Source organism: Ambystoma mexicanum, chromosome 6q (assembly GCF_040938575.1).
Source record: "Ambystoma mexicanum isolate Mex_15411 chromosome 6q, UKY_AmexF1_1, whole genome shotgun sequence".
NCBI lineage: Eukaryota > Metazoa > Chordata > Amphibia > Caudata > Ambystomatidae > Ambystoma > Ambystoma mexicanum.
Window position 1 is genome coordinate 215,759,662 of NC_090937.1, and position 26,445 is coordinate 215,786,106.

At 44.0% G+C, this 26,445-nt stretch overlaps 1 protein-coding gene across 2 annotated transcripts in view; it reads right to left on the reverse strand.

The window, feature by feature from the left end:
• LOC138515895 (alcohol dehydrogenase 1-like) overlaps window positions 1–26,445 on the reverse strand; it is a 309,712-nt gene that overhangs the window by 115,843 nt on the left and 167,424 nt on the right. For both annotated transcript variants that reach the window (XM_069630656.1, XM_069630657.1), the window contains exons 5-6: window positions 12,238–12,325; window positions 11,907–12,126 (exon numbers count right to left, since the gene is read on the reverse strand). In XM_069630656.1, the coding sequence (XP_069486757.1) occupies window positions 11,907–12,126; window positions 12,238–12,325 (308 nt within the window). The remainder of the gene's footprint in view (window positions 1–11,906; window positions 12,127–12,237; window positions 12,326–26,445) is intronic.

Below are 26,445 nucleotides of genomic sequence, written 5' to 3' on the forward strand. Positions count from 1 at the left end.
ATACCAAGGTTATTTAAAATAACCGCGGTAGGCAAAATAGGGTAGTTACCAATGCCACCAGTGAAATCTTAATGAAAAGGGAACAAAACAATGTTCCATGAGAAACACACAAAAAGGGATAGATATTAACCCTTTACAGAACTCTATGTAAGATAGTTTGCACTGGGTCTGTGAGTCTAAAAAGACTAATAAAGTTACATGTTCTGGGAGACAGTAGTCAGTCCCAGAAAATGGAGTCTGAGTTGGGAAGTCTGAAAAAGACAACCCTGTGTCACTGCACTGAAGGTGCTGTGTAACACACAGTAAAAAGATGATGCCTATGGAGTAGGGGAGGCTCCACAGTCTATGAACACAAGAAAATGTTAAACACACACATCAAAACACATGTAAGAGTGGGAAAAAAGGCTCACACTCCTTACCAGGTGAAAAAACAATCCTAGAAATCCAGCAAAGCTGCTGAGGGACTGCGTAGGTAAGGGAAATTGGCCATTCGGGAGAACTCTCCCTAACAATGGGTGGGGCAGACAAACCTACATTAGCCTGTATGACACAGCCGTCGACTGAATATTCTCCTATGGTATACCCCATCCATATACTCTTCAGCTTTTATCACTTCTTTTTGTAAATTTGGTTTTATTAACATTTTTAAATTGAAAGTCACATTACATAACACAATTATGATCTCAGAGTTACATAGCGAAAACAGGAATTCCAATAATGCTACAGAATTATTTTTACATGTTTCTTCCATCCAGCTATTGGCGTCTTACATGACTTTTTCCCCCCTCCCATTTTCCCTTCCCCCGACAGGTCGAATAACAAAGCTCTTGGTCGTCTTGGCGTGTTCTTTTAAAGGGTCACAGTCTTTTTAAATGTTTTCAGAATGTATCCATTTATCACTTCTTTATATCTAACGCTGCATCAATTTCACCTAGAGTGCTGCCTACTTCAATTTCCCTTTTATTTCGTCTGCCAGCAGCACTTCTTTTCACGGACTATGGATACATTGCAAATTGGCTTACAATGAATGCATAATGGGGCACGCCATTATGCACAAGTGTCACTTGCATAAAAATGGTGATAGTATTGAAACTATTAACAACGTAAGCAATGACATAAAATGAATAAACTGCTGCAAATTTTCTTCACATTGTACTCATTTATTGTAGGAAAACTTCAAATACTAGGCATAGTTTAGACTGTAAGAAAATACTTTTTTTAGGTGATCAAACACACCTTTCATGAATTGTGGTGATTAGTGGAGTGGCACGTTATCTTAAATAATCATTATTATATCTATCATAAATACAGTAAACAGAACTGAAAAGCATTGATCATATTTACAAAAGAGGCGAAGAAGTGTGAGGGCTGCTCATCCTTGCACATCTGCAGAGCAGATGTCACTTTGTCTCACTAGCCACAGCACTGCATCCATAGTGCACTTTTTGAATTCAGGGATCTGCTACACATGGATATGTATAATAAACTCATTAATATGACTACATCTGTAATCCCCATAATGTTATTTCACCTATTTACATGATCCCAAGCCTGCCTGAAGGTAACCTCACCTGTCTACCATGAGCTACCTCCCACTTCCACTCTTTCACGCTCCTTTCCCCTCACCACTAGGATTCCTCACACCCTGGTCTCCAGTAAATCCCTAAAGAAACGGGAGTCTATTGACCACTGTGAAATGGCACCTCTCAGCTACAGAAGGGGCTGCTGAGCTGTATGTACGTGGTCTCTTCATATGCTTGATTCCGAACCCTACCTTCTGAAGATGCTGCCGGCATATACTGTAAAAATGTGTAACTACACACTGTACTTAAGAAACCTACACTTGTCTTTCCTGTCCATCTGGCTGTTTGCAGGAAACCCCTTCCTCAACCTGATTTATCAAATATAATTGGTCTCCACTGTCATAAAGCACCAAACAATGGGTCATATTTGCCCACCGACTGACCATTGCAGTACAAAAGAAATAGTACAAAAATGCCATCTGCTGGGCAGATGGAGATTGCAAAATGGCCTACTTTAGCTATGGCTAATCTTTCCCGTTGTTTATCAGGAATGGCTTCAGACATGAGTGAAGATATATGCGTATATATCCATGTATCACTGTTTAGGCATAGCTGAACAACAGTTTTAAAGTGGCACAATATGATGCCACCACGCTCAACAGGGTGCACCCAGAAGACCTCTGCCTTGGTGTATCAGCATCTGTGCATGTTGTGTCCATTCCATGCAGGCTTTTGAACAACAGCGGGTGCTGTTGAGGTGGTACCAATGTCCCAACTACTGGGGAGGGGGAATACATTATCCAGAGGGGCGTTGTAAGCAGCCATCTTGTGTCAAGATTCTGCCGCCTAGGCAAACTGCATACGTGCACTTGGAGGCCATAGCACATGCATCTTAATCATTACTTTTGTATATGAGGCATGAGTAAAGTGAATACCTTGAAGGACCAGAGCTAGGGCCACAATAAGGAGCCTCAGCATCAAGGTTAGTGCAAACAGCAAAAACCAGAAAAGCAGTAAAATACATTCTGAGCACTCTGAGCACTGAGGGCACATTAGTCAGACTAATCACAGCTCATTATTTGTTCACAGAATCATATACTCTGCAAATGGTGGCAGAAGAACATTGACCAAAAATGCAATAACTGTGACGGATTGCCATCTGGCAATGGTGTAGAAGCCCTGGCTTCTTTGACTTCTATTAAAAAATAGGATGATGCGAGTACATCTCTCCAAGAGAGGGTGGCCTGCTGACCAGGGCCCCCTCTCCATAAACTCTATGCCAAAAGCATAGTGTACTCCTGTGCCCTGATGCATTTGTATCCTGATCTGCAGCACCTGCTCTACAGTGGCACAGATCAGGGTCAGAGGGCACACGTTCCCATTTGACAGCTGCAGTGACAGCCAAGACCCTGCAGTGCAGGGCCTGCATTTAAGATATGCAGCCCTGTTCCAAAACCCAATAATTAAGAGTTTACGGTCCTGCTGGCATGTTAAACTTTAAATATGATCCATCCCCGAGTTAGGGTATGGTGTATGTTATTTATCATAATGATTACAGCCACATCCAATTGGATTCACACATGTGTCAGCCCTTATCATGCTTAATTTGTGGTCTGTTCTGTTGTGCCTTGTTTGTGTTTTGTTAATCCTTACTTTTGTATCATTTTGTGATGTACCTCTGAGCCTACTCTGCATTTTCGAATATGATCCTTTTTTTGTTAACCTTTGAATACTTAATTTTGGCTGATCTGATTTTCAAAGTTTTTGTGGTGTGCACCAGTTTAAGGTAAGGGCTATGGGTATACCAAAATTGTCATAAATCAAAAGGTAAGGGCTATGGGTATACCAAAATTGTCATAAATCAAACAGCCTGTTCTGAGATTTGTGTTATTTTGTAGGTCTATGAAAAACACAATGGAAAACACATTTCTTTTCCGACAATGTTTGTGCGCATGAAAACGTTCATGAAAATGCGCCAGATTTGGGCATGAGTGTTCAGATCTAGCCTGTTTTGTTTCACGCTGAATTTGTTGAATTTTCATGGACAAGAACGTGTCATGTCACCTTAATTGTAGCAGACCGCAGCACTGTGAAACATATCAGTGGAAAAAGGTATGTTTTTAAAAAGAGTTAAGGCTAGTACCCATAAACAGCGGAGCTCTACAAACGTCGGGCATGCCAAAGGTAAGGTACAAATACTTTGTCCAAATAAAGTAGTTTGGTAATACAAAGTTCATCACTCTACAAATTACACCTTACTTTGCGCAAAAGATTTCTACAATGCTCTTACTGCCATCTACAAATATATGGGTATATTTGTTTTTTCGTGAAAAGTGAACATCTCGAGTTTAGTTGATCGCATTTTCGGAATGTTTGCAGTGTTCCTCTTATCAATGTGAGGTCTATGTGCAAGACAATACACTGAGAAGAAATACTGCATGCTATTTTAGCAAAATGCATGACACTGGCCCCCAGCAATAATCAAAGCAGCTTTGTGTATAGTCATGGAAAACAAGTACACTATGTTACAAAGACAATGATCTGATAAAATGTTTGCCTATTTTATTTTCAAGTTTGTTTATTGGCATTTATCATAAAAACAGTGACACTTGGCAGGTCAATCATGCCATACAATGCAAACTCTTTGGAATAGTATAATAATGAACAAAGGTGAGGGGGGAGAGAAAAGAAAGAGGAAGAGGAAAGAAGGGGAAAAAGAGAGAAAAAAAAGGGGGGTAAAAAAGGAGGGGAAGGGGGAGAGAGAGAGGAAGTAAGAGATAGAAGAAGAAAGAACTTCTAAACAGTAAACAGTAACCTGATAACATTAACATGACTGTCTCCTTATCCAGTCTTCATCATCCATTTACCAAGTATGCAGTAGGGGGTGCTATAGGGAAGGGGGGGGGGGATTCTTGAGTGCAGCAATTTCCTTAGGTGTTTAGGGGCCTCCCTCGTGGGTTTCTAAGTTTCTGCAGTTCTGCATGGTCCAGATAGTGTTTGCTCATGGGGGTTTATCGTCTGAGCGGTAGATTATTGTTCTAACTATCTCCTTCCATGCTTCTAGGGTAGAGCTGGACTCATCGGTGGATCTGGCAACGCTATCTTCCCACGCCCTAGTTTCTGCGTTAATCCATCTGATAAGCTCGCTGTGCCAGGCGTTATGTCTGGGCCCCGCTGACTTTTTCCAGGACATGGCGATATGTCTTTTAGCCAGGAGGCGCATAAGGTCCATTAATTTCACCCGATGTTTAAGTTTGGCCGGTCTGGGGTACGTACCTAAAAGGCATTCTTCGGGAGTCCATCTGTAATTGGAGGTTCCTGCCTTCTCGAATGTCAACTTGACTTTTGCCCATAGGGATTGCAGTGTGTTGCACTCCCAGAACATATGTATGAGATCAGCCCTGTCCGCTTTGCACCACGGGCAGTTAGGGCTTGCATTCTTGTTAAATGTTGCAAGCCTGTGTGGAGTGAGGTATGTCCGGTGCAGGACGTTTAGTTGTATAAAGCGGAATCTGTGGTTCCTTGATACGGCCTTGGGAAATGCTAGCGCCCTGCTCTATTCTCCCTCCGAGAGGTCTCTGCCAGTGTCTGTTTCCCATTTGCTTTTCAGGGTCTCTCCGTTTGGATTGGGGTTATCATTGAGGTGTCCGTATATTTGGGACCAGTTTCTGTCCCTCGCCTAGGTTATATAATAGAGTTGTGAGGGGATCAGGTTCGGGTTCTTCTGGCCAGGTGTCCCATTTGTGTCTTGCTATTTCGCGTATCTTCCAATACCACATGTATTGACTATTGGGTATCCCGTCCATGTTCTGTAGTGTGCTGAACTCTTTAAAAGAACCTTCTTCGTATAGATCTCCCCACGTGTAAACTCCCTTCATCTCCCAGACCCTGAGGTATAACAAGTCTGTGTCTGACCTGCACAGGTCCCAAATCATTGGTATTTCTGGGGAGTACAGGTGTGTTAGGTTTCTTAGAGATTTCGTTCTTTGCCAAATTTGTTTACCCAGGGTGGCTATAAAGGGTGTGTCGCTCATTTGGTGTTGTGGCGCCCGAACAAGTTCTTTCAGTGCAGTGGAGAGATCAGGGACTGTAGAAGGGGAGTTTCAGATGTGTTCTCGTCAGCTAGCCATTTGGACACAAAGCTGAGTTGGGCTGCTAGATAATATTTTTCGAAATGCAGGAGTTGGATTCCACCCTGAGCATATTGTAGGACTAGCGTGGAGTGTGCTATTCTATGCCTGCCCTGCCCCAAATTAATTCTCGAGTTATTGACCCAAATAGGCGGCAGAACGGGCTCTTGATGTAATACTGCACATTTTGGAACCTATACAGGAGCCTAGGGAGGACAATCATTTTGGTTATCGAAATTCTCAATTTTTGCCCAGAAGGACATTGATCTGCGCAGTGCGGGTATTGCTGCATTTGTGTTATGCTCGTGCATCAGTTGGGGAGTGTGCATAATCTGGATGCCCAAATAGCGGTACTTGGTGGTCTGCCACTGTATCCCTAGTGTAGGGAGCTCCTCCGAGCATCTGTCTTTAAGGCCTGCTAGTGGGAATAGGCAGGACTTTGCCTTGTTGAATTTTATGCCTGAGACTTTGGAAAAGTTGTCAAGAACCTCCAGCATAGTTGGGACATTGAGATGCGGGTCTCTGACGTACAGAAGCACATCATCCGCGTAAAGTGAAATTATGTGGTCTATCTCCCCTAGCCTTATTCCGGCATCAAAAAATTGTTTACAAAAATAAATAGCTATGGGTTCTAGCCCCAATATATAAAGCATGGGGGATAGTGGCCAGCCTTGCCGGGTAACTCTCATATCTCCCAAACTTCTGACACTGTCTCCCAGTTTTTACCCGTGCCCTTGGTTCAGTGTAGAGTATTCGGATCCACCTGATAAATCGTGGGCCAAACCCAAATTCTTTTAGGACCGCTAATAGCCACTCCCAAAATATGGAATCAAATGCCTTGATGGCGTCCAGTGATAACAGGGCGTAGGGTTCAGTGCTTGCGTCTGTTTGTGCAATGATGTGTTGAAGTCTGCGTAAGTTCATGGTCGTGTTCCGGCCTGGGACAAACCCACATTGATCCGAGTGTACAATATCCCCTATCTGTCTGGACAGTCTCTGGGCTAGGATTGTGGTTATCAATTTAACATCATGATTGAGCATAGCCAGCGGGCGATATGAATCGCATTGCTCCGCCGGCTTGTTTGGCTTAAGGACTGGGATTACTAGAGTTTCCCTCATGCTGTCAGGTAAGATACCTCGTTCTTATATTTCCTGGAAGACCTCATGTAAGAGTGGTATCAGGGAGGAACTATAAGTTTTATAAAATTCCGAGGGTAACCCATCGCTCCCGGGAGCCTTGCCCGTAGCTTGTGTTTTAATCGCTTCGGCAATGTCTTCTGTGCTAATATCTGCCTCTAGTGCTTCGGCCTGTGTTGGGGAGAGCCTGGGTAGCCCTATCTCTTCTAAGGTATCCGCTATTTGGTCCCCAGATATTTCTATTTCGTGTGAGTATAAGTGCTTGTAATAGTTCTTAAAGGTATCATTTATTTCCTGTTGGGTCTGGTATGTGTTGCCCTGTTCGTCTTGGATCAGGGTAATGGTGTGTCTGGGATGTTCCTTCCTGCAGCGTCAGGCCAGGAGCCTACTAGGTCTGTCTGCTTCTGTGTGTGCCCTGTTTGTTCTGGTAGCAAAATCAAACTTAGCAAGCCTGCCCCAAGTGGTCGAGCATTCCTCGCGGAGTGCTCTAAGTCTGTCTTCGTGTCGTTGTGGGTCTGTGAGGTACGCACTAAGCCTCTCAATCTCTGTCTCGCCCTGCTCTAATTCTTCGCGTAGCGATCTTCTGATGCCACCTGTTTTTGCCAGGACCTCTCCCATGGTCACTATCTTTAAAGCCTCCATACCGTGCTTACATAGTCTACGCTTCCCTTGTTTAGTTCTATGTAGTCGTCTATCGTGTCCTGCAGCTCATCTCTGAATGCTTGGTCCATTAGGGCCGCTGTTGGCATGCGCATCATAGGGATGGGGGGCCTGGGGCCAGTGTGGTTCCAATTTACTATTAGGGGGGAGTGGTCCGAGATTGTCCTTCCCAGGTATTCTGCTCCCTCCATCTGAGATAGGTGTTCTCTACCAACAAAGATGTAATCCAGCCTTGTATGGAGGCCATGTGGGGATGAGAAGTACGAGTAGTTTTGTGTGTGGGGATGAAGCTCCCTCCATATATCAGCCAAGTCTAGCCTGTCTATCAGCGTGTTTAGCGCTGTCGTGGCAGCCATAGTGGTAGTAGGCGGTGGTAACGACCTGTCCAGTGTGGGGTCTCGCAGTCAATTGAAATCCCCACCCCAGATGAAGAGGCTGTCTCTGTGTGGAGTGGTTATGTCGTACATCGAGGCCAAGTAGGCGGGGATGCTGTTTTTAGGTAGATAAGTGTTCACTATGCATAGCTCTTGCTGTTCGATGTGACCCCATACAATCACATATCTGCCCTCTGGATCGCTAACAAATATGGATAGTCGGAAAGGGAGTTGGGGGTGAATCCATGTATATACCCCTCTAGCATATTTAGAGTAAGCAGTTCCAAATCCCTGTCCCCCCCAATGTTCCTGAAGTGTGCCCATAGATATCGCCGTGCAGTGCGTTTCTTGTAAGAGCGCTATTCCCACCTTTTTCCTGTGTAAGTATGACTTGATTCTATTCCTTCGGAGGTAGGGGCCGAGACCCCTCACATTCCATGTCATTATTTTTACTTCCCCTGCCATGTTACTTTAGGTTGGGAGTTGCTGGTTACGCTGTCCTGTAGGGAGGTTACCCACATAGTGTCTTCCTCCCCAGCCCTTTCCCCCTCTTCCGTGTCGATGTATTCTGGAGACTTACCAACTGTTATAACTTTCATCCGAATGAATGAATAACCAAAAACGTTTAACTGCAAACTGCCCCCAGCAGTTGCTTCTAACTTGCAGCGCTCAGGGGCTCCCGAGCCTTCTGGGCCTCTGCAGGCCTTTCGGTGCGGGTAGTGTGTAGGCATTTGACCTGCACTTTCCTTGAGGGGGTGTGTCAGCGGTGTATTTGCTCGTGGTTCTTTGTGGTCCTGCCCGACATAGCTATATTCGCAGTGCGGTCCTTTGTAGTATCTGGTTAAGCGTCTCATCTCCAGCGTGGGACCTTCCATAGGTGTTCATTTCGTTGTCGTTCACTTCTCTTTTATCTGCTTTTCTGTGGGTCCTCTCCGTTCTCCGCTAGATTGTTGTGCTCCATCCACATGGTTGCTGCCGCTGGGGTCTCTAGGAAGATTGCCTTCCCTTTGTATAAAACTTTAAGGCGAGATGGGTATAGCAACATGTATTTTATGTTAAGTGTTCGTAGCCTGGCTTTCACTGGTATGAAAGAATTTCTGGCTCGCTGGGGGTATACCGTGGGGGTATAGTCAGGGTATATGACTATTCTGGAGTCCTGTCTTCTGATCTCTTCGCCTTCTCTGGAGTGTCATAAGTATTGTTTCCCTATCGCGGAAATTGAGGATTTTCGCTATTATCGGGCGCGGGTGCGACCCTGGCGGGGGATGCTTTTGAAGAGATCTGTGGGCCCACTGAGAACCCCTGGGAGAGGTTTCCCGCCCCCATTTCTTGTAAGAGCAACGTCTCTATAAAGTCTTTAGGGTCCGAGCCCTTCATGTCCTCCGGGACCCCCAAGATCCTAACATTATTGCGACGAGCGCGCCCCTCCGCATCCTCAGATCTCGCCTCCAGCCTCGTTACTTTCAGTTCCAATTCTGTTACCTTTGACTTCAGGTCTGAGGTGTTAGCAACGTTGTCTCGCAGGGTAGCTTCATTCGTATTTACTCTTTCCATTAGGTTGCGGGCATCCTGGCGCATAAGTTGCATGTCCGCCCTCATTTCCTCTATTTTAGTTTCAATAGAGGTGCTTAGTGCTGCAATAGCTTGGAGGACTAGAGTGTCTTTAGGTTCTGCTTCCAGCTCCGGTGACACTGGATTGGGATCGGGGTCCTGTTGCAGCGGCTGCTTGGGCCTGACCGTCGTGTAGGAGTCCATTGTCGTTGATAGTTTTGTCTTTGCTTTAGGGGGGGCATCTCTGCCTTTAGGTCCAGTGTACTGTCCTATTCACGCAGTAGGTGGTTCAGTAGTTGGCGCTAGTTAAGTGGGATACTTTTTAGTCCATAGACTCCTTTATGATCAGTTGGTCTTAGTCCCTGGGTCAGCCCTAGCATCGAGTTGTGCGAGTGCCAGTGTTCTTGCTTACTTTGTGCCTTAGGTCAGTGTGCAGGCCAGGCGTTATATATGTTCAGGGAGCCAACAGTGCACCTTGTCTTGTGTGGAAGTAGTGGCCCCTGGGGGCCCTTTCGTGGGTATTTGTCTCTGGTTCTGGGGAGGTGTTGTCCTCGTGGTTGAGGGCAAATCTCAATCTAGATGTGCCAGGCAGCCCTCCGTCTGCGTTACGCAGGGGGTCTGTGTGATGTTTCCGAGGCGCTGTCCCCGAAAGCCACGGTGTCAGGTTCGCTGTTACCAAGCCGTTGCTGGGCCCTGGTGGAGCGGGCCGACCAGGCGTTTCACCCAGTCCGTTGTCGGAGTAGCTGTGCGCAGAAGAGGGGCCCGGCTCGAGGACCTGCCCTCCGTCACGACGGGCCTCCGTAGGGATTTCACCCCGCACTTTCTATGTTCCTAGGTCGGGCGTCTTTACTTCTTTTCCGTGTTAAATAGCCGTGACTTAGGTGGAGTTTGCAAGGGTTCTCGTGAGCGTATCCACTGCTTCAAGATGGTTGGATCTTTCTCTGAATGTGTTCGTTCCCCCCTGTCCTGCGTGAGCCAGGGAAGGTCCCTGTGTGGTGCTCAGTCTGGGAGCTTGGTGCTTGAAGTTTGTGCGAGTTCACACGCCTTTTATCGTTGTGCTAGTCTGTTGCAGGAAATGATTGGTGCTTCTGTCGTACCGGTCCTTGGTTTAAGGGGCTACCCAAATGTTGTTCCTTCCTACGCTCCACTTGATCAGCCCAGCCTGCCCCCAGGTCTATTAACGGAGTAACAGCGTGTTTGAGAAGGTTCTGGTTCCGTGACTCACTGTTTGTCCCAGGCCGAGCCCCTCTCCCACCGCGGTCGGGTGTCCTCCGCTTCGTGGGTCACGCTGGGAGCTATCACCGAGCCCCAGTTCTCCTCATTCGGTCGCCTCCCGCCGTCCGCCTTCTCCGACGAGGGCCTCTCGTTTTTCCCGCTTCAGGCGGCGTTAAAGAGTCTCCGTCCACTATCCCTCTGTCCGAGGGTCCGCCTCTTCCTCTGCTGCAGGGAGCCTCCGGATCTCAACACCTCTCAGGCCCAGAAGCGTTGCACCGCTCAGCGGGTGTAGAAGGTGCAGGCAGGTGAGAGTATTTCCTCTCCTTCCCGGCGTGACCTCTCCGTTCAGGAGCGCCAAGTCTCATCAGCGGCAGCGAGCGCGCGGGCACCGCCATCTTGGATGTCAGGGGGGCGCCTCTCCCTCCGCTCCGTTCAAGACTTTGTTAGGTCCGATTTCGTTTCGGAGTGGGGCCGAGTCGGGGGGGGGGTTCCCCTTTCCGCAAATGTGATTGCCAATGCTGTCTGTGAAGTTTTTACTGAGTAATTCCACTAGTTTCAGGATCTCGGGCAGGAGCGCCACGAGTGCTCGTCCTCATTGCATGCGTGCTGGCCACGCCCCATAAAATGTTTGCCTATAACATGAAACAGAGTAACTCAAGATGATGTACTGACAAAATGGCACAACTGAAACTTGTCTCACGCAAGTTAAATGCACACTGGATAGAAATGTTATAACAGAGCACACATAATTACAACGATGTCAGGTATTTATTACTATTATGAGATAGTATTGGAGAAAATTGCAAGTTTTACTTAATATGCACTGGCATAATGAAAGACACTCCCTATTTTATGGAGACTTTTTTTGTTATGGATTGTAATCCTCATGACTATATTCTTTAAACGCACTGTAATGCAGAACAAAAGGGGGAAAACATCAATTTAAAAACAGCATGGAAACAAACGTTCTTAAAAGCAACATTTGAAAACTCCCTCACCGACGTACCCAGTTGCATTACCTTCTACAAAATGGCCACCACTATAAGAAGACATTTTCCATGACGCCCTCTTCCTGCACCAGGAAGCGGGCAATTGACACTGGGTCCCTTCTACATACTGCTGAAAGAGCTCTGACAGAGAGATAAAGCACTCTCTAAATGGGCCTTAAAGCGGGTCTAGCGGTGATACTCATGGATGACTTGAAACATCTTGAGGGCTTTGAAACGACTTGAGTGTTACATGATGCATTTACACATTGTAGTTGTTCTGGTGTAGCAGTGTCACACACATGATTTGAGTTACCATGCCAGTCATACCTTGGCCACGTTAACAGCAGATCCATATCCTGTGGAAAAGCCGCAGCCCATCAGGAAGACTTTTTCCAGTGGGGCTGACACATCAATCTTGGCAACTGAAATTTCATTCACAACTGTGTACTCGGTGAAGGTGCTGGTGCTTATGAAGTGGTGGATCAACTTCCCTTTGCAGGAAAACCTGCTGCTGTTATCGGACATCAACCCCTTAAAGCTGCCAATGCTGTGTAGTAAACAGACATTTCGGTTAGCGAGATATTGCCATGGTCCACTGAAATTACATTTATCTGGAAATAAATCGCCATGAGAGATTTAAAAATCCAAAGTAACTGACTCTGTTTTTAGGCAAAGGTTCGTCTTCGGATTCTTGCAGCATGCGCATTCATTGCACTGCGGAAGAAATACAGGGATGACTTTGTCACCTGGAAACATCAAAATACATTTCTATTAGCACACACAAGGAAATCTCACTGAAGCAAGTCCAGCTACCAACATTTCACAAGGGCAAACTTTCCAGGGCAAATGTGAGATTGCGTTTCATTAGAATTATTGCTGTGGGCTTAAATACTGCCTTTTGACCGGGCAGCTGCCAATAATCAGGTACCATATGATGGTTTCACCTTTCACCTTGACACAGTTTGCCAGTTTTGCAAAGTACTGTGTGAGACCACAAAGGTCATGCTTTACAATATACATAACATGCGTCCTTTTAGCACCTTGTCTCACCTTCTCTACTACTGAAACTCTTGTAGAGGAGGAGCCAAGTACTCCCACTCCACCTGCTCCGCCTACATTACCTGAAACGTATGAACTGAAATGTGTGACGTATACTGAACAGGTGAACCAGCAAAGAGAAAAGTGCGGGCTTTGTGCAGTACCCATAAGGATACCTATACCTAAGAGAATATGGGAGGTAAAGTACCCATTGAGGAAACCATACTTACACCCAAGACAATATGATGGCAATTTGAATGAGATTCCTGATGAAACAAAGAAACTGAATAACCAGGATGAATGGTGTCGTCATACAAAGTTGAATCGACAACCAGATAGAAAGATAACCGGACCAGAGAGGCAGACGTTTTATAAAGAACAAAGAAATACCAAGGATAAGTGACATCTTGGGATCGAGGTGAAGAAACTTATGCCACAAACCTGATGAAGATACTTAGTTTAAAAACGTACAAATACAAGAAAACGGAAGCAGCAAAGTAATCAAGAAACTAGCAACCTGCTTTTTAACCTTGCAGTTAGATTGCCAAAATATACATACATATCTCATAGATTCATATGGACAAGAAAAGTATGGATGTTTTCACTACGTATAACGCAGTGCTGAACAACGAAGGCCCCATTCTAGTGTCACAGTTGAGAAAAGCAATTGAATTTAACAGAATACAGTTCAGCTAAGGAGTTCTCTAAGCCAAGAAAGCCAAGGTCTTATCAAACTGGAGTTGGATGACATTAGATACAATTAATGTGAAAGAACAGAAGCTCCTGTTCAGAGAGGTCAAGTAAAAACAAAAGACGTCAGAAGACTCTCGAAAATAAAATCAAATGCACAGAAAGGCTTAATTTCATGGTGTCCAGTCACGTGATGGAAGAAAGTTGGACGGATAAGAAGATCACATCTACGCACGGAAGCTGGATAGTGCCCATACTCCTTAAAAATTCTCAGAGACCAGTACAGACTCAAGGCCAACTTCAAAGTACTAATTGACCCTGGACCATTGAGGTGGGGATGAATGACATTTTTAATTGGTGGGAGGCTGGTATCAAGACAAGCTCACCCGCACCTGGTTGTTTAGTCTGCATGCTGCTCACATAGGTGGAAAAGTGCTAACGGGGGTTACTAGCCAACACGTCGTACATTTAGTGATGTTCATAGTGGTCATTTTGAAGGGAGGGCTTATTGCCCAACCTGATGTTAACTATCCTATTACCTCTCTCCATTCCTCTATACAGATATAGAACCTATATTTAGTTATTCACTTAGAACCACCAATCCCACTTCCCGATAGGTTTCTGTAGTTTGCCACGTAGGATGACGTTGGTAATGACACAGGTCAACACGTCAGTTATGACCAATTATGGGTATAAGAACCCAACTTTTTTATGAAGTAGTTAGAGTCAGAGTATCGAGCGATTGCTGATGTTCATTGTACTCCCTGGTTTAGATACTTCCATTAAAACAGACAAACTTTTGCCAAGCTATTTGTGTCATCTTGATTATTGATGTATGATTAAAATCTGCATCCCCATCTATCTCAAAAGTACCAACATTTAACCAACACAAGTTGGGGAGGTGTTTCAGTATTTATGAGCACAATTTTTTCAATTTATTATAGGACAGTTGAACATTCGCTTTCAAACAGCAACTGCATTTTGAAGTACAAGCTTCATCTACTTTACACAATAAGATTAGGACTCAATACTTTAAGGTATGCTGATTTATTCTCCACTGAAATCATATTGAAATTCTTTTTGGACTATTGTATTTTTATGAGGCCATTGTAAGGCTTATAATAGATCCCATTACTCACTTTTCAGAATTCTAACGATTGAATTCCAGTTTGGGGTAAGCATCCCACAATGATCATTCACAAATTTCTCTACCTGGATAATGTGTCTGTTAATCACACCTATTGCATCAAGGGGAACTATCCCTATTGTCATTTCAATGTCTATCACGCACGGCATTTGTCTAATATGCACACTATATCAATTCTATAACACCCAAGGCGATCTTTATACAGACTAATGCACAAGGTTGGATCTGTGTTTCTGCACACAAGAGTTTCCACCTATGATTCATGAGTATAAGACTCATACCTACAGTTAGTTTCTTACTCTATTCTAAGATATACAACGCATTGCTAGATTGTTGTTCCTCAAGATGTGATAACAATGGTGATCATTATTTGAATATGTTCCTTCTTTTCTATTAATTTTAACATGATGTGGGTTTCCCATACGTTTGCAACATCCTGTGTGGTATGTTCAATTTATTTTATCATATAATCTTTTTTCTTTCTAATATGTATGACATGGATATCATATATTTTTATGTACTCACCGTTATTTTCCTTTTTGGAATAATTTTGTTTAATTGCCAACCATGTTATTACACAGCCTTGACAGCGACCAAGCTGGTTGAAACACGTGTCGCCTGTTCTCTTAATTATATGGAATAAACACATTTGACCTGTATCAAAGAATATGCACAAGGATCGACTAATTTCTTAATGGACATTGGAAATTATATTTGTTTAAACAACAGAGTATACTGTGCGCGAATATTATCTCTGAACCTCATTTTGCTATTTTCACATATTAGGAACGTTTGAGGGTGGTTTCTTCGTTTTGGAGGTTTTTCGCTGCCAGTATCATTGCAATTTTGTAAATGGAAAATAGCCCATAGTAATATTGTATCAAACCCTCGCCCCAATATTTTTCTTAACATTAAATAGAGATGATGATGAGAGAAGTTGCACAAGTTGGGCACAAGAAGTATCAGACGAAGAAAGGGAAACCTTCCTGAGGGAAAAGAGAAGTGATATATGTGGTCCAGAGGGATGTTCGCCTATGGATAAGGGAGTAAGATGGTCAGATTCAAAAATACCTGTCTAGGGCACCAGAGCAATTGACACAGTCAGACCAATATAAGGGGCAACCCCATGATCAGACAGGGTTTGGGGGAGTCCCTTCCTTATGTAAACAGGCTAAGATCATTGCCAGGTAGACGGCGGTGTGGGAATATTACTCCAGCGGTAGATAGACAAATGATGAGAGATGAAAATGAGTTTGGAGCTTCACAGTTCCCCTTGTTGGAAAAGGGAGGGGCCAGGCCACAATATATACCATGGCCCCAGATGGACAGTGAAAATTTAAAAAGTAAACTTCCAAATTTAACTTCCGATGCTGGAAAATGGATACATGAGTTAGAAAAAATGACGGGAGGGAATACATTAGCTAAAGGGCATATTAAAGATCTTCTAATCGCCATAATTGGTGAGCTAGATGATGACATATGGACACAGGCAGGTTACCCTGGTGTGACTATAGTCAACACCGCACATGATGGAGCACCGTTTAACAATTGTAGAGCAGCAATTTGCAAAGCGCTTCGAGTGCTATATCCGAACACGTGCGATATGGGAGCTATAATGATGAGAAAAATGAAGGAAGGAGAGGACCCGTTGCTTTATATTCAAAGTTTTCAAGATGTTTGGGCGCTTGAAACACGGGAGGCTTTGGAGAAGTCTATACCTGTATTTTATCATATATTATGCCAAGGGCTGCCAGAACAAGTACAGAAACAGCTCAAGAAATTAGTGGGGATTGAAGCCAATCCGTGGTCGGAAATCCAGTTAACCATTGCACATTATTGCAGACTTCTGTAGGAAAAGAATCGCAAAAAGGACGACGCACGAAAAGGTGAAGAAGCAAAATGAGTTCCGAAAAAATTATCCAAGTATCCCATTGAAGGGGCAATGTTAACTAACATAGGCAGATAAAATTTGCAGCAGGCAGTGCACATGCCACAAGTAAATAACCAAAGACAGTTTGATCAGACAAATAATGGATATGCTCCACAAGGAAGGGGATATCGAGGGAGAGGTTGGCAAGGTAATCAAGGATATTGGCAGAATAATCAAGGAGAGTTCCAGAATATTCAAAATGGTAATCAGAACATGCAATATGGGCAGATGGGGAGACAGCCGCTTGTATGATGTACATGTGGAATGACAGCTTTAACACAAAGAGGAGGTAAGGGGAAAACATTTTTATACTGCTGCACCAATAGCAAAACCTCAAGATAGGTGAAACCTATAAAAAATGCACAACATGTGCTGGTGAGCAGTGTTGGACCACAGGTGGGAACACTCCTACTCTCTACTACACAGAGAGGAAAGAACTCGACTAACAAACAATAGAGAGCTGTGTGGTGACCAAATGTCTAGCAAAGGAAAATTCAATCAAATGCTAGAACACACATGGAGTAGAGAAATATACAATTTTATTCAATTACATTAAAATTATGAAATCACAACAAAAATAACTCAAAATACATTGCATCTTCTGTTAGTTTAACAAAAATGTAAACGCACAGGGAAAAAAAACAAATTAAAGGAGGTTTGCGGGCTTGACCAGTCAATAAAGTCAAGCTAATCAGTCAACCCGAGAGTTTTGGTGGTTGACCGAAAGTTTGCTAAAATCACAAATATCCATTCATTAACATACCACTCCATTCCCATTCAGCCCAACATGTTTCATCCCTCACGCCTTCTCATGCACTAAAATCAGGGGAAATTCTCCAGGGCGCTTGTAAGCCTGCAAACACTTAGCAATGTGTTACATGGAAAATAGAAAAGCACAATGATCTTCATATTCAAGACCCAACACGATAGATCAGACAATAGGTCTATGCACAGAATATCGGTCCTTCCAAAACATGTATGGCAGCAGTCAGCTTAATCCTGCTGCAGCGACCCATGTAACTCGGTCAAATAGAGAGACAGCGTATTTGCACCTGTGGAGGAGACAAGACAGAGGTAAATAGGGAGCCGCATATCCTAAAAGGCTAGTCAATTAGCCATCGATTAGAAGGGTTGATTATTACTATCAACCTTATTATTTGAGTACTTAATGTTCTACAGCCACAAAAATGATCAAAATGCTGTTTGATATCTCAAGATAAGAGGAGGGAACATTTGTCAATCCACTGTCAGATAACACTACAGCAGGAATTGACTGTAAAGCTTAGCACTCAAGACAATGCAGTGTTGAAATATATATAATACACAAATCAATCTGCTTATTAAGAGCAACAACAAACAGGCAGATGGTTGCAATAGTTCAGTTCTTACAAACCAAACTCGACCATGTTGCCCTCATGACACACGAGAAATATATGCAAGTCTTCACTCACCAATTCTCAATTCGGTGGGGAGTTGCATGGAGATGGAGTCTAATGCTATGTTTTAAGAACCACGTAAAGTTTGAACGCAAGTGGTGCCGTATAGGCCTCTGTGGCTGGTGCTGAGTTTGACTCTGATAGTTGACAAGAAAGATGAAAAGAGTCAAACAGAGCGAACCACATCAAAAAGGCTGGCTGACCATCAGTGGCTGAGCTCTATTGCGGTAGAAGTAGCAGTAAGCGCAAAGCAGCATTTACCTAAATCAATTTACGCAGATTCACTGTTTAGTAGTCTAGTCGATTAGGGCGTCAAAAACATCAAAGGTGTCACGGCAGGTTTGCGGTGCAGACTGTAAAAATAAGAGAGAGTTGGGGAAACATACACCAGAAAATTATTAGACTGCGTTGTCACGACAGGAGTAGCAAGTTGGAAATGTAGGTTCATAAAACTGCGTCTGTTTCAACAGGCAACAAAGATCTTTACCTGTGTGCGTTTCCATGTATGTCCAGCGTTATAAATGAAAAAAGGAATACGCTGGCCTGTAGTAAGCGGCTATCCAGTGTTGTTAGAGCTCATCCATCTAAGGCTCCTTCTATGTTGCGACCCCTGTAAACAATCAAAGGGAATGGTTAGAGCAACATAGTTACTCCAGAAACTGTCCACTGCAATACAATTTAGCCCGACCTAACCATTGTGTAAGTGTGACCCAATGCACTACAAACGCGTAACTGAGTGGGGCGGCGTCTGCATTTTGCTTACCGTTCATTCATTGTGGAACCGCAGATCGCAACATCCACACCATTCGTCAACAGAAGTTGTAGATAAGGGCTAAGCAGAGCGTCTCTAGTGCTCTAATCTCGACTGTCTGTGTGGGTCTTGTTTGTTTAAACCTGATTAGCCTCCATGTGACCATCTGTTGCTCAGCAACGATGTTGTACACCTATGTAGTTTCATGCAGGTCAGCTGGGTAGGCCAAAAGGCTGCTGGTGTTTGTAGTTTATAGTTTTAAGAAAAAACACACAAACACATCTTGTACTCACTCTTGGGGGACTGATTAAGCATAAAGCCATATCCATATCATCTTTATGTCAAACTCGGAGCGCAGGCATTCTGTTGTCCGGCTGCTAAAGTTATAACTACAAATAGCCATGGTGCCTGTTTAGCCATGGTGCCTGTTTATCCATGTTGCCAGGGCTGCTGGTATCTGTAGTCAAATATAGACAGGCTTACTAATCACCCTTGCGAGGGAATTTATTCTTATTCTTTTGTGTTCTTTCTTTTCATCTTTTCTTCCGAGCAATCCCGGTCTCTTGCTAGAAATAGGCACATGGGACAGTAAGTTCGTAGGAATTGCAAAAATATTCCTTGGGGAGAATAAATAATCATAAGGCAATCTGGCTTAGAGGTCAATAACAAATTAAACAAAAAGGTTGCAGACCACGTGTAAATCAGTAAAGCACAGCATGCCTCCAGCTGTTTAAATTGAATTCCTGTATTTTGAGCTTCAGACTGTCCAGTCTAGTTTTTCGTTTAGCCCAGTGACAGAGCTTTTGGCCAAGAAAATAAGCTGCCGTTCACTTTTCAGTAGTGTGTTTTTGTCTCTGTTACCGTCGCTGGTCGTATGTGTAGAAGCCAAAGGATGGTACAGAATGATCAGTTTTCAAGAAAGGGAATGCCAAATCCACCTGCATATTCGCAGCAGGGCGGAAATGGATTTGCGCAAGACCAAACAGTGCAGCAGCAAGCGTAGAGAGTGCAGCAAGGCATGTAATCACAGCAAGTAACAGGTAATCAACCGCAAGGACAATCGCAGCAATCTCCTATGCAACTTCAGCAGAACACGAACACAGAACCTTCAATGACACGTAGAATAGGAGGTGTTACTGTTGATGTAGGAAATCCATTCACGGGTGATGGAGTGAGATTGTACCCGAAATTGGACAGCTCCCTGGGAGATCTGATGTGTTCAGTCCTATCTATTACGCCGAATCCTCATCATGAGCCAAGGGTAGACGTAATTATAGGCGGCAAAGCTTTTTCCTTCTTAGTGGAAACGGGTGCAACACGCTCGTGTATACGGAAGGGCCCATTTTCAATGTCTGGAGATGCGATGACTACTCAGGGCTTTGCAGGAGCAACGAGTCATGGTCCTTTTACAGAAGAATTACCAGTCTCCATAGGAGAATGCCATATGAAAGTCCCACTGCTTTATTCGAGGCAAACACCTGTCAACATATTAGGACGAGATAACAAAAATGAATATGACCATTTCATTTACAAACGATGGCATAGTATGCTCAACACCGGGAATGCATTATTTAAACGTATGCGAAATGATCAGGGCATACACTAGGCAAACAGCATCTAGAGCGATACCGTTGGAACCTGAAGTGTTCCATTATGGGATACGGTTTTTGTTAACATGGCTGCCAGGTCTAGTAGGCAGAACCATGAGAATACCAGAAGAGATTCTATTTAGACCTCAGATACCCATGAACGAAGAGGAGGGGCGAATTTTCCCTTTAGACATAGAAGCAGCTTTAGACCGGGGAAATGTGGCTTTGCTTGATGTAACCGATGATAAAGGTAGATGATGAAGCACAACAATTGCCATTGAGTAAGGCTGCAGAGTGACTGACGTCACTGATGAGGACTTGTTTGGAGATGACATATCTGACGATTTTGTGATATTTGAAATGTGCATTACTTTTTGGGTCAAGGTGATTAAGAGAGAAGTTCCACAGAGAATGATGCTAGCAAAGAAGCGTCCTGAATATTTTGATGAAGATATGGTGAAAGAGACAATTTCATTATGGACTACTATCCCCTATGACGTAGGCTTACTGAAAGGAGTTGGGGAAGTGAAGATTAAATTGAAACCAGGAGCAATTTTACCTTGAGCATGACAATATCCCATGTCCAGAGAGGCAGATGAAGGCATTTTCAAGATGATTTCCGCCATGGTAGACCAAGGTATCGTGGTGACGTCAGAGAATCCTATTAAGAAATCAAAGGGGGGGTCTTGGGGACTAATACAAGATCTGAGGCCGATAAACCAAATTGTAGAGGCCGAGTTCCCTCTAGTCCCGAACCTGTCTACAATTCTATGTAATATACCTGTTGATGCACGATATTTCACGGTGATTGACTTGAAAAATGCATTTTTCTCAATCCCATTGCACAAAGACTCACAAGATTTGGCATTGTTTACTTTTAGACAAGTGCGATTAAAAAGCACTAGGCTGCCCCAGGGGTACTGTGAGTCCCCATCAATTTTTAACAGAGTCCTCCAGTGTAACACTCACCTTGTATCCACAGGGACGCTGCTTGACAGGTCTGGACGCTTCCAGGAACACTGCACCTTCTCTGGGATTTGTGCTGCCAAGGGACAGTTCTGGAAGACAGGAGGTGGGTTTTAGCTACTGCCCTTCCCCTCGAGGCCTACCTACCCGTACTCCCCTTGCGGTTCCCCTTGGGATTTTTCTCACCTTGGTTTCCGTTAAGGTGCGCTCTCTGTCCTGCCATGCTGGGCAGGGGTGCGTCATCGCGGGGCACAGTACCGCCGATTTACTTCACTGGCGTGTGCCTCGAGTCCAGACCGGCTGCGACTCCACTTTTGAGGTAAGTCTTTCGTATTAAGAATGAATGTCTGTAATTGTAGATGCCCCAAATAACCTTCACCTTTTTTATTGCAGATGCCGAAGGGATGATGGTGAAGATGAGCTGATGCAGGTGCCTGAGCTTGTGAAGGCAAAAGGCGCGCAAGGCGCGGCGCTATGAGCGTCCTTGAAAGTTGGCTAACCTGTGCTGTTGTTCCTTGCAGGTCGCGGGAGGAATCCTGGAAGATGGTGGTCGAAGGAACCAGACGCCGGATGGACGATGTTCGAGTGGCGGTGGACTTCCAGGAAAACTTGGTAAGTAAGCTTACTTAATGTCTTATTCTCGTCCTTCTTCCCAGGGATGTTGCTGGAGAAAAGTAGCGAAGATCCAGAAAGGGTCCGGATGGATGGCAGAGCTGGAAACTGGGCAGGATGTTCTTGTTCTTCTCTTGCCCGTGCAAGCCAAGATGCTGAGCAGGACCCGGTGAACGTCACGCTGGAGGAGCAGAATAACGCAAAGCGCCTGCCTGCCCAGCAGGTATCCCAGGTTCCTTCGGGGCGGGCCCCACCCAGTATGCTAAACTGCTTGTTGCAGTTCCCCATTAATCGTAGTGGGGGCAGCCATGTTTGTCCATTGCCCATTGGAATCCACACCTGCCATGGGATTCTGATGCCAACGGCGCCAGGACTGACTCTAGGGCACCCGAGAGGGGCAGAATTGGGCCCTTCGGGCCTTGTTAAAATACTGTGGCGTGGGCCAGGAAGCCCGAGTTCCCTGGCCTGGGGCTAAGGTCGTGACATCCAGATGGACTTCAGGAATATAGCTTTAGAGAGCGTTGTGCTGCAATACGTAGATGACATTTTAGTTTGCAGCATCACGGAGGAAGAGTACAGACGCGATTCTGTTCAGCTGATGATTATACTTGCTGACAAAGTTTACAAAGTTGACAAGGAAAAGTTACAATATTGTCAACAAGAAGTGTTGTATATAGGTCACTTGATTTCACATGAAGGAAAGAAGGTCACCCCTGAAAGAGCTGAGGCCATTTTAAAAACAGCTAAGCCACACACAATGAAACAGATGCAGAGGCAACGAAAGAAAAAATTGTGTGGACTGAGACAATGGTAGAAGGGTTTGATGAATTGAAAAAAGCAATCTGCACAGCCCCAGTTCTAGGGATCCCCAATTAAGCAGAAGAATTCTTTATATTCTTGCATACAGATGGTACTTTTATGACAGCAGTACTCACACAGAGAACCACGTTGGGGTGCAAGACTCTTGCATATTATAGTGGAATTTTGGACCCAGTAATGAGAGGACACTTTCCATGCGAACCAAGTTTGGCAGCCGTCTCGTTCTCCATAGAAAAGGCTATAAGCATAGTGATGGGATGCTCCATGACGTTATTTGTTAAACACGCATTATTTGCCATTTTAGAAAAAACAAAAGGCACGTTGACTACTCGAAGGGCTTCTGCCTATGAGGTAATCATATCAACTCCAGCAATTAAAATATTTTGATGTAAAATAAGGAATCCGGCTATGTTTATAGCTGAGCCAATTACTGAAGGAGAGCCTATATTGAGCAAACTATGAAGAATTTTGTGATGAGCTCCCTAGAGTAAAGGAAAATGCACTTGCAGGGGGAGAGATTGTCTTCATTGATGGGTCCTCAAGGATCGATCAAAATGATGGCCAAAGTTATACAGGCCCTGCGTTAGTGAAACATCTGGCAAATGGAGAATTTCGAGTGCTTGTGAGTACTCGATTACCATCGTTGATACTCGCAATTGAGAATCATGCAGACCAGGAAGTAACAGTGTACAGCGACTCCGCCTATGTGACGTCGACGGTACAAGCAGGATTAGCATGCTGGAAAAGGAGGGGCTACCTCCAAGCGGACGGCACGCCAGTGCTGCACGCAGCCTTATTGGACAGGCTTAATTAAGGCACAAATCCCAATGGGCATAGCAGTCGTTAAATGCACAGCTCACACAAAAGGGACAGATTTTATCTTGCGTGGAAATCGAGCAGCAGACGCTGAAGCCAAGGGCATTGCAAATACAGATACAGGGATGATGAATATCAAAACTATTAATGTGAATGAAAGAATGACTGTGATGATGATTGTGGATGAGAGATATAATAATATGTCTAAAACACAGATAGTGGAGCTTCAAGGAGAGGCACCGCAAGTGGAAAAGAACTTATGGAAGTGAAGAGGGTGTTCTTTAAACCCCTCTGAAGCATTGTGGCGACAAGACAGCACTGGTAAACCAGTGATGCCTATAGCCTTATTAAGGGTAGCGCTAGAACAGCTACACTACCCAGCGCATACAACTAGGGAGAATCTTGCTGTAACCATTGGTGAGGATTGGTTTGTACCGAACCTAATGGAGCATGTTGCATTTTTTATGGTAAATTGTATTGTTTGCCAACAATTCACGGCTGGCCATACACTGCGCATGGTAAGGGGAGTCCTCTCAAGACCTAATGGCCCTTTTTGATTGAAGCGTCAAGTTTTCAAGGCCTTGAGAAAGGAATTGTGGTTCGGAATTGAGTGAATCCACAGTGGCTGGTTTTTCCTCATCTGGAGACTGTGGGTAGAGAAAGCACTCCAAATGATGGCCTGCAAAAATGAGAAAAAGAGAGGGGCGTGGCCAATGAGGAGCAGAGCTTTCTGTGTCCACAGTAATACTGGGGTTTGGAGGTGATGAAAGGTAATCCAAGGTTGTACAAAACTCTGTATGCCATGCACAGTGACTTGAATTTGAAGTGTTTGGCACACAAAACGAGTGAATCCTGGAGAAGGCTGGCACAATGTAGTCAAATATTCTGAGGAGGAAAACAAGGGAGGCGGCAATGTTCTGGACACACTGGAGGCAGTGGATGAAATATGAGGGGAGGCAAAGATAGGGCCTGTTTCCATAGTTGAGTCTTGAGAGGAGTGCATTTGCTCCAGTTATGTTTTGTGGGAACATGAAGTAGTAAAAAGGCTTTCTTTATGGTGCTATGATAATAAAGAAAGTGCTGAGTTTTTCTGGTGGATGAGTTCAGAGGTCAGCATCAAGTTTGATGCACATTATATGTATGAAAGTGAGAGGGTGTGGGTGGAGTGAAGGCGTGAAGGCAGGATGGATGGGTTGAACATTCTGGGTTACGGTTGATGAGAAAGATCTCTGATTTGCCGCTGTTAATTTTGAGCCAATTTCATGCATCAAATCATTAATACTCCACATGCAGAGATGGAAATTGCTTGATGTGGAATCAAGGGCTTTGTCCAATCAATCAGTATCTAAGTGTCACCAAAGTGGGAAAAGTGAGACATAAAGAGTGAATGAGAAAGACAAGGGCGCAATTAGATGCTGAAGAGGAGGGGAAAATAGCAAAGAGCCTTTGTGAGAACTGCAAATGTGTGATTGAGGCTTGGACTGGAAAAGGTGAAGAGCAAGTATTTGAGATCAGACAATTGCTGTACAGATGGAGCGGATAGTGCACAATTGGCAATCCTGAAGTTTGACAGAAGTGAGGAGCTTCTGGGAGAATGTTGAAGGGGAAAAGGGGGAAAGTCATTGGAGGCAGAATGTGGATTGTCCACCATGTAGGACCGCAGTGTGTGCTCAGTTATGGAGATGTTGCAGCAAATCGTGGCAATTATTTCGCTAAAGAAGGCAGACAGATCCTCTCACAAGCGATCCCTCTGAAGACTGAAAATATGGAAAAACATCCATCTGGCTCTCAGATAAATGTGGGATCCAATTACAAACACTCTGAATCACCCTCTGTGTCTTCTACAACAGTCGCCCACGATTCACCAAGAAGATCTTCATCCACATGCCATCTCCAAAAGGCCAGAACACGGAGACGTTTACAACATAATAGCCATTAGAACCTTGGACCAAAAGATGCACCGGAGCACCAACCTCACAAACACTCGCTAGAAATGGGCCTAAATCAGGTGAAAACCACAAACACTGCAAAAACCCCAGCACACTACATTTAAATCAAAAACACCATTGGGGTATGACTCAATCAGAACAATCTCCACAAATGCATCATCAGCATATATAGAAAATCATGTATGGGTAATTAGAAGGGATCACTTAGATCCATCATAAAACAGAACCTAGAGCAGCAAAAATCCCATATCCCAACAATGACAATGCTACAGGACCCCTGCTTGCAGCACAAAGACAGACTACAACACTATTGCTTCAGCCTAGATTGAATCCCAACAACAGCAATTCTCAAGACCTCCCAAAACTATCTTTCCCTCTACAACTAACCAACTCAGCTTTCAATCTACATGCTCCTTTACATGCTCCTTTACACTGTGAGCCATTTAAAATGACAGATTGTGGAGAGAGCAGGGGCAGACTATGTGATGACAATGTTCCCTTTTTTTTGTTGTTGATATGGCTGAATTCAATCAACCTTTCAAAAAAAGAAAGAAAAATGTTCCCTTTTGTGAACAGAAATCTATAGGGAAACACACGTCAATTGGTAAAGATAATGGTCAAAAACACTTGAATGTATTATGGAAAAACTTTGTGGGCAGAGAAGAACAAACACAATGCTGGCACATAAGTTGTACTTTCAATAGAATAGAGGATAACACTGTCCATGAGTGAAGGACACTCCCGTCCCCTGTGCACCATCTATAGTTGATGAAAAACTAAAAGTTAAGTATATTTGGAGATGCAGTAGATATACAATTTGAAGATGGTGAGTATGGATCAATCTCAGAAAAAAATTAAAACAAGTCTCTGAAATAGTGTTTAGAAGCAAATATATCATTGTAATTGCCAAATGTATCCATGGACAAAGTTTGACACATTTTTGGGATTAAATCCATTCATCAGGTGCAGAATTTTCATATCAAAACTTCATATTTCCAAAGTTCAATATACAATAATAAAACACATTTGTGAGATCCAAATGTTGCTGCAGCTATTAACATTGCATCAATATTAGATAGATTCTTGCGAGTTATACGTCATATGATTATCTCAATCAATTCAA